Source organism: Crocodylus porosus, unplaced genomic scaffold (genome assembly GCF_001723895.1).
Source record: "Crocodylus porosus isolate Cpor-Errol unplaced genomic scaffold, CroPor_comp1, whole genome shotgun sequence".
Classification (NCBI taxonomy): domain Eukaryota; kingdom Metazoa; phylum Chordata; order Crocodylia; family Crocodylidae; genus Crocodylus; species Crocodylus porosus.
Window position 1 is genome coordinate 82,699,131 of NW_017728949.1, and position 9,043 is coordinate 82,708,173.

The following is a 9,043-nucleotide window of genomic DNA, read 5'->3' on the forward strand; positions in this document are numbered from 1 at the left end:
TCTCCTGAGGTCCCTTCCAGCCCTGATGTCTATGAAATCTATGAAATATGCCAGTCATGTCTGAAGTACAAGGTGTGTCTACACATGCATTTTTTTATGTGCATTAAATTTAGTACTTCCAATAGGAGGTACTAAAGAAATGTGCATTAGGCTGCCTTACTGTGCAGTAATGAATGTGCACATTTTTAAAGTGACACTTAATGTACAGTAGTCACATTTTACTGTGCATTAGTGTAATTACATGATTTTTCACATGACACTTTAATGTGCAGTAAAATAGGCTACTGCTCATTAAAGTGCACGTGTAAACATGCCCTAGGAAATTTTACTAGCTGATCCAGGTGCTAAAGCAAGTAAGACACTTTAGTCTTATGCAGCACCAAAAAGGTGGGGAGATCAAAAGCGGGGGAGGAGGGGAGTAGTGTAGTTGAACCCTCTCCCCTTCTTTGATAGTTGCTCCACCCAAACTTTAAAAGCAACTGCCTGGCAGTGGCATTTCTATTCAGGCAGCAGTGAGGGAGTCAACTGACTTCATGACTCACTTAATCAACCTACTTCCTGCAAATCTTTCTTCACTCCAGAGGTATTAACAACCCTTTTTCCTTTTTAATGGTCTTGATGGTCCACTATTTAAACTATCCTTTCTTCTGCAATTTCACTCTTAATTAGTCATTTCTGGTAATGTCTCTCATCTATTTCACAGCCCTGCAGCATGTTTTAGCTTTGGCTAAAAACCTTAACTGATGTATTAATTCAGGTGTAGAAATGACAGACAGTGAAATAGTGGAGGCACTGTCAAGACACTCAATAAAACTAGATTTTGTTTTACAGATCTGAATACATTTAAGTATAATGACTACAGGACTAATGGGACACTATCTTTTGCCATTTTGCCCACTTCATTTTTTTTTAAACTTAATTTATATTCTAGCAAATGAGTAAATATTCCAATGAATTTACATTTGTTTTTGCTTTGATCTCAAACTGAATGATACAGTGCTAGATCCCTAGTATATTAGTAAAGCTTGTTTCTGTTTAACTGGAGAAAAATGTGTTGTAATATGTGATGATGTGCCACACCAACTATACCCCCCTTTTCAAAATCCTAGATCTGCTCATGGCAGTGGGGGTATTGAGAATGTAATTTTTGGACTTAGGCACTTATAGTGTCAGATAGGTAGCAGTTAGGCATCTAAACCCTTTTGTGGATGTAGCCGTTAACCTCTTAGTGCCTTTGCTCATCTCTGTGAAACAGGGATTATAGCAATCCTCTATTTTTCCAAGGAATTTTTTTAAGTTCCAAAACTAAAGTAATGGGTCTGTGCCTATCTAACCTTGAAATGTTCAAAAGCAGGTTAGGCAGACACTTGGCTGAGATATCTTAGTCAGGGATGATCTTGCCTTGAGAAGGGGTCTAAACAACCTTATAAGGTCCCTTCCAGTTCTCCTTTTTATGACGCTATGAACCTATGTACATTCCTAAGATACATCCCTGAGCACCAGTGATGTTTTCTAAGTTTCAGAAGCTCTATAAACTTTGAGTGATTTATGGCTCAGTGCAGAAGCAGGAATTTGATTTATTTTCTAGTTTTTTACTTCGAAAAAATAAATGTTTGTAAAACCATTTTCTTTAAGTCATATAACACAACATTTCTTATTACCTTCCTCTGATTTCTTTTGCTCAGCTCGTGCTTCCTGGGAAGGGATGTCAGCTGATCTCTTCTTTAGAGTTGTATTGTTTTCATCTTGTTTTTCTTTAGAAGATACAAGAAAGTAAGAAAGCAACTAATGATGCAGCTCAGAATGATAAAGACTAGGTTTTAATAGCCTGCTGCCTTTGCTAAGTAGGAGTTAAAAACTGCTTAGCTCTTCAGCCACATATTTTAACATCATTTATCTATACCTGAAGCAATGCTGCAGGCAACTTAATTTACTTCCTTGCATGTATCTTTCCTTTCTAGTTCAAATTTGAATCCAGTTCTGAATTACTCCTCATCAATGTTATATCTACCCAAAAGGGTGAAGTTTAAGATACATAGTACTATTCATGATGCTGTGTTGAAAATGAAGGATTTTCTTTCCAAGAAAATTAAAAAAATGCAACAATTGACTTTACCTTCACATTGCTGCTTCCCTTCAGGAGCTTCACACGTTGTGCTGTCCTCTAAAGAATTTTTAATTTCCTCTGGATTTTCTTTTAAAAATGGAGCTTCAGAACTGGTTTCTGCATTTTCACGTGGAACTGACCCAACAGATTTTGCTATTTCATCAATAATATCAATGACGTGGAACCGAGTTTTTTCAGGAGGTACATTCCCATTATACTCAGATATGCTGGATGCAATTGGTGCATCTTCTGTCATGATTATGGTAGTGTCCTACTTATTCCCTTAGGCTGTACACTTCCACTGAAGTCACAGTATCCTGCAACCAAAAAAAAAATTAGCTATTTGCCTTATTACCTTTCTCACTTGGTTCCCCAACCCCCCATAAAGAGTTATTAAGCTTCTCTTCTGACAGCACTGTAGCAAAACAGGGGACAGAGTAACAATATCAGGTTTTGTCTAGGATTTGTCAGCAGTCCCTTTACACAAAATAATCCAATCAGCATCTTTCTTGTTGCTTAGAGTCTTCCAGTTGCATAATTAAATGCACCATTTTAATTTACATACACAAACAATCTGAAGCAACAAAGCTTTTGTGCTGGCATGTAGAGCAGGTCTTTCAGCATGTCAGCCTGGTGGTAATAAACAGAGATTTTGTACTCTTGTCATAATGGCTCTTTGTGTGCTCTCCTCAGAACAGGAAAAACAATTGTTCTAAATCTTTAATCCAGGCAGGGTGACGGCCTTTAGTCATATTAGTTATATGTAACCAGCTTAACATTCCCCAAAAGGTTTATATTCTGTTAAATCTCGAAATACTGTTGGTCAGACAATAGGTTCATTTTACATTGGTTAAGGGGCAAGCTATTTTATTTGAGAAGCATACATACTTTGCATACAATACAGCACAATGCCACTTTCTTCCATACAGCATAGCTTATGCCACCTATATCCATCCAATAATACTTTACAGAAATAGGACCAAATCCTGGAAGTCATTTATTTCAATGGAAGTTGCAAACATTCTTCCCTGCTTAGGATCTGACCCTCAGAAATAAGATTGGAGAATTAAAATAAAAAATAATAGTAGTAAAACTGGAAGGAGGGAAAGAAACTTTCTAAAATGAGATGGTGAATTGATAAGGCAGAGAAATCCCCATGACAGGACATTTCTACATGCTAGAGAACCTGGTGCAAACATTTTCAATAGAGTGATGATAGAGTCATCACAAACAAGCGTGGTTATCATATAGCATGTAGACAGATTCCAGATTTAATCCTAATAATATCTAATAATAACATAATAATCTGTATGACAAAAGAAGCAGTGGCAGAAGATTAATACTAATATAATTACTTATAACCCTGATCCAACAAGCTGACTGAGGAAAATGAAACTTTTTATAAGAATACCCACAAAGAATGAAAGAAGTCACTGCCATGACTCACTGGGTAACAGCTGGCCTGGACAAAGCATTAAAGGCATTTTCTGCCCATAACTGAACTTATCCCTCCCCCCTACAAGCCTACCCCATTAAACCAAGTTTATATAAGAATATGTATCTCCAAATTACTTTTCATATTTGTACAGTGCAAAACATATATTTTTTTGGCTTACACATTTCAGAATCATTCTGGTGGGATCCTACATGGTGACTGAAAATGGACCAAAAGCCCTGACATCTTTCAATGATCAGTAAGCATGCACTTTAAAATCAATATTTTTTTCATAATTGTCATAAAATAAGTTTACTGTAAGTGATCTGTAATTGTTTTAACTCTTCATACCAGATGAAGAGTTAAAAGTGGACTGGACATGTATGTGCATAGATAGCCAAGAGGAAAGGAACTTTGGAAATGGAAGGATTGCTACCAGTGTGGAGGAGGTCATTTTCAAACAACATTTTGCTGCTGCTGTCCCTTGGATTCAAAATGTTTGTTCAAATGGACCTTTTCAGGTGTTTCGGGGAAAGGCCATGGAATGCAGCATTTTCTTACTTGATAAGTTTTGTTCTCAGTATTTTTGTCAGTTGGGATATGCCACTGAAATGGAGTCAAAAAGGGACAAAAAATCATCTCCTTATGGCTATACCTTATAGCATCTTTGTTGTCTTTGTCTTCAGATTATGACATTAATGATACCTGTGAAATCCAGATTTAGCTGTTGATAGATTTGTCTAGAAGTAGCTTGGGCAAAGCATTTTTTCCTGTCATACTTATTGCATATGTTCATCACTTCTGAATGATCAGAAAAGTAGAAATATGTTCCCTACTAGTATATCTGTAATAAGGACCAAATATCTACTTTGTAAAAAAAAAACTCAACACATGCTGATCTTCGCTATGCTCCATTCTCATGGCATAAAAAGACTACAAAGGTGGAAGATTTCTCAAGAGAATCACTTGAGGGCATAAATAGTCCTCCCAAGCTGCCGATCTCCACAGTAGGGGCATGCCAGCAGCAGTCCAGGAAAATATGCTATTTCTAAAGCATTGCAAGCCCCCACTTACGAATCATCTCCTTATGGCTATACCTTGTAGCATCTTGGTTAGAGCAATTATAAGCTATGCCAGGATGTAACAGGGCCCCAACTGAGACCCTGTTACTAGAGAGACGTGGACAGCTGAAGACAGTTACAACTTGGTGGGGAGAGGTAGGTCCTGCCCCCAGAGAACCAATGAGGCCCGGGACCAAAGGATAAGAGGGAGAGAAGGCAAAGGAGAAATTGCCTTTGGGCACTGCAATCCATGGAGATGCCGTGGAGGACGCAGCTACAAAGCAACCCGAGGGTGGATCCTAGATGCAAGAGTCCGTACGAGGATGATGAAGGAATTCCAGGACCGGCTGCTCCCCCCCTCTATGTACCTGTAGTCCACACTGGTGATGGTGAGTCGGAGAGAAGCGGATCCACAACACAGGAAGAGCCACAGCTCCAGGCCAGGGCACGGCGAAGGTACTCGGGAGCAAAGGGGAGCAGGGAACACCCAACCTGACCCTGAGGAGACAGGGATCTGGCACCCCGCACCTGAAGAGAAGGGGGTCAGGGACAGGAGACCCCTAGCATGCAGCAGGCCCCAATCCAGCAAAAGACGCTAAAGGTGCTGCTAACGAGCTGCTAATGAGATAATTAGAGGTGGATACCAGGACTTTGTGCGGTACTTACCTATTGTATTAGTGGACAGGGATCAGCCAGGAGGCCTGGGGCATCCCCGAGATCGGTCTGTTTGACTGATTCCTCCTCCAAAGGGGGTCCTGTAAGTAATAGAAAGAAAGCTAAATAAAAGCACCTGCATTATACCCCGATCCAGCGTGGTACTTCCCGCGGGTACTCACTTGAATAACACCCCCTTCCTCCCTATTTCTATTAAGATCCAAGTCATGGCAGGCGAGAATCAAGAGGCTTGGGGGAGTACTCTGTGTGGACACGCTGACACAGGAGTCAAACTAACCCTGGTTTGCCCTGACAGGAGGACTGAGTAGCCACAAACAAGCCTTTTAGGATTCTCTTCCTTGCCTGTATTCAGTGGATTTAGGGCTAAACTCAGGCCCAAGCCTTTCAAGAAATACAAAACCCAGCACTTGTAGGGGTAATGCAGCTGTCAGTGAAGGGACAATCTGAAGACCAGAGGAGCTGTTTCATAATTGGACCTGCAGGACTTTGGTCACTGAAGTTGCTGGATAAATTGGAAAGAACCCGGCCCAAGTGCCAGAGTGCAGGGTGAATTTACAGGACTAGATGGCAGAGGAAAAAAAACTGTCTTTATTGGAGACTAAGCTGATGTGATCAAAAAGTCAGTAAGACATGACAGAAATAGAAGCCCACCATGCTATTTTTACATAGCCAAATTTTAAGGAAACATCAACACATAACAACATGTTACAATATTTCTCTGAAGGAAGTAAAAACTAAGTGATCTAACTGAAATTAGAGCTCTTTATAAAGACAGGCTGTGAATACCTCATTTGGAATTTGTACAGGATCATTTTGTCTATTCCAAGAGCTCCCCAGGTCTGAAAAGATTAACTCAAGTTTCAGGATCACAACCAGCAATCCAGTGCTTAACTTTTTTAACCTTTCCTTTAAAAAGTGAAATTTTAGCTGTTATAATTGCAGTGACAAATTCAAGACTATGAACTGAATGTACATCTGCAATTTCAGTGACATCTTAAATTGCAAATGTCTGGACTCAGTAGCTCTGAGAGGTATAAATGCCACAGGTCATCTCAGTCTGAGTACCATAGAGTCTGCCATTCTATGGCTATAAAATTTGTCATTTTTTCCTAATGTCACAAAATGAAGCATTTTCCCTGGGAAATGTTCTCATTCTACAGCCAGGCACCCAGCACAATTTTTTTTCCTGTCTCCTTGCCCTGCTGAGTTATGTTGGTTGGTGTGTGTGATAATTTGAGAAGTTGATAGAATTCATGAATTTTGTTTGGACTGTGGAATTGCTTTCTTATAGACTAAAAGTATATATAGAGTCAGTCAGGCCTATCAATAGAAGTATTTTAGGACAGTGGGAGGGCTAAAGCCTATGGAAACTAATCCAGCCAAGTTTTTCATCTGGAAGCAAGAGAATTTCCCTAAATGCAGAACAAAGAAATGTGGTAGTAACACTAGGTCTCAGAAACCAGAGCCTAGGAAACATGAGAGAGAGAGGGAGAGAGAGAGAGAGAGAGAGAGAGAGAGAGATGAAAGGGGAAGCCCATTATTGAGTCTAGGAAGAAAAACAGAAGGGATTCATAGCAGAGAGGTCCAGCTTTACTGCTGTACTCAAGAGTGACAGATTTCATGATTCAGAGATGACATGCAGGGAATATAAGGAAACACGGATAGATGGTTATTATTTTCCCTAGGTCTATGTGTTTCTTGTTGCAACAAAAGTAATGAAGGGGGTTTGAACTCATTATGAAATCTGTGCTTCTGCTTTAAATAGCAATGTTTCTGAAGAAAAGAAGAGATGTGTAAACCCACATGGTGGCTACATGGTTGAAGTACCAGGAAAAGGTGTAGTTAAGCTACTGAGGAATCTGCAGAATCCACATTTGTCCCAGGGAGCCAGAAAGAGGGTGACAGAAAGAGCCTGTGTCCAGAAAGGATTCCAGAGAGGACAAGGAAAGGGACAGGAATGTGGCTTTCTCAAGGAAAGGGAAGTTGAAAAGCACATAAGTCCAAAGTGAATGGATCCAAACACAGCAGGCTGGTGAGTATCCAGCTTGGAAAGATTTACTATGTGATAAACTGCTTCTTGTTCCTTAGGTTTCCCCTCACAAGAAAGTGAGTTTGATTATAACATAATTTGCTTGCATTGATCACATAATCAAGCTGCAAGATACCTTCCTTTCCCCTTCAGTGATTCTACTGCTAACAGATTCACTTCATTGTCTCATGGCCTCATGGATGTTGGCAGAACCAAGAAGGGTTCTTGATGTGGCTGTGAAAGTTATGAATTTTATTAAAAATAAGGTCTGTTAATGGTTGTTTGCTATTTTTACAAGGAGAAAGAGAAAATCAGCAACTCTTCTTTTGCACTGAAGATCATTGCCTTTTACATGGTCAAATTTTGAATGTTGTGCTTGAGCTTGTAATGGTCCACAGAGGCATCAGGCCTAGGTGGACCAGGGATTCCTGATGTAAGCTGCAGCATGGATCAACAAAGGACAGATCTGAGTAACAAGCCAGGAGTCAGAAGCTAAGTGCCAAGCCAGGGGACTAACCAGGATCAGGTTTCAGGAAGCAAACTGAGGTCAAACCCAAGTTCAAACACCAAGCCAAAGGGTTTACTATAAATCAGAAGTTGGGAAGCAAACCAAGGTCAAAATGAAGCCCAAAGGGCTGAGTATGTGGGCAAGGGTACCTCAGTACGAACCAAAGAAGTCAGAGGCAGAAGCTACTCAAAGACTGAAGCCAGTACGTTGAACAACTGGGTCTCGGTCAGGGGTGGGAAAAATGCAGCCTGCAGGGCCATTCTATCCAGCCTTCAGGGCCCCTAAAAAATTTATAAAATTAATTATTATGTGTTCCTAGCTGCGTGTCTAAGCTGATGAGGTACCAACAGTGGTAGGACCTAGAAGAAGCCAGCAGCAGGACCCGGGGCAGCTGTATCCATGTTGAGTGTTCCTAATCAGCTTCTTATCCTCCAAGTGCTTAGAGAAGGATTCCTTGAGAATCTACTCCATGATTTTTCCAGAAACTGAGGTGAGGCTGACTCATCTGTAGTTCTGTGGATCCTCCTTTTTCCTTTTCTTAAATATAGGTACTATGTTTGCCCTTTTCCAAACATCCAGGACCTCTCCTAATTGCCATGAGTTTTCAAAGATGACGGTCAGCAGCTCTACAATCAAATCAGTCAACTCCCTTAGCACCCTTAGGTGCATCCCATCTGGCCCCATAGATTTATATATGTCCAGGTTTTCTAAATAGTTCCTAGCCTGTTATTTCACTATGGTAGCAGATGGGTCATTTTTGACCTGGAGGGATGTGTGCAATGGGGTTCCGCAGGGCTCAGTCCTCAGCCCCGCACCGTTCAACATCTTCATCAGTGACTTGGACGAGGGGGTGAAAAGCACCCTGTTCAAATTTGTTGATGACACTAAGAGGTGGGGGGATGTGGGCATGTTAGAAGGAAGGAATAGGCTACAATCAGACCTAGACAGGTTACAGGGGTGGGCGGATGAGAAAAGGATGGGATTCAACACCGACAAGTGCAAAGTGATGCACCTGGGCAAGAACAACCAGCAGCATACCTACAGGCTGGGGAACTCCCTTCTTGTCAGTACAGAGGCAGAAAAGGATCTTAGATTCATCACTGATGCCAAGATGAACATGGGCCAGCAGTGTGGGGATGCAGTCAGGAAGGCCAGCCGCACCCTGTCATGCATCCACAGATGCATCTCAAGCAGGTCCAAGGTGGTGATCCTCCCCCTCTATGCGGCA

At 41.0% G+C, this 9,043-nt stretch overlaps 1 protein-coding gene across 1 annotated transcript in view; it reads right to left on the reverse strand.

Moving 5' to 3' along the window:
• ERMN (ermin) overlaps window positions 1-2,562 on the reverse strand; it is a 17,114-nt gene extending 14,552 nt beyond the window's left edge. The window contains exons 1-2 of the mRNA XM_019554681.1: window positions 2,117-2,562; window positions 1,662-1,754 (exon numbers count right to left, since the gene is read on the reverse strand). Of these exons, the coding sequence (XP_019410226.1) occupies window positions 1,662-1,754; window positions 2,117-2,363 (340 nt within the window). The 5' untranslated portion in view covers window positions 2,364-2,562. The remainder of the gene's footprint in view (window positions 1-1,661; window positions 1,755-2,116) is intronic.
• Between the last annotated feature and the right edge of the window lie 6,481 nt (window positions 2,563-9,043).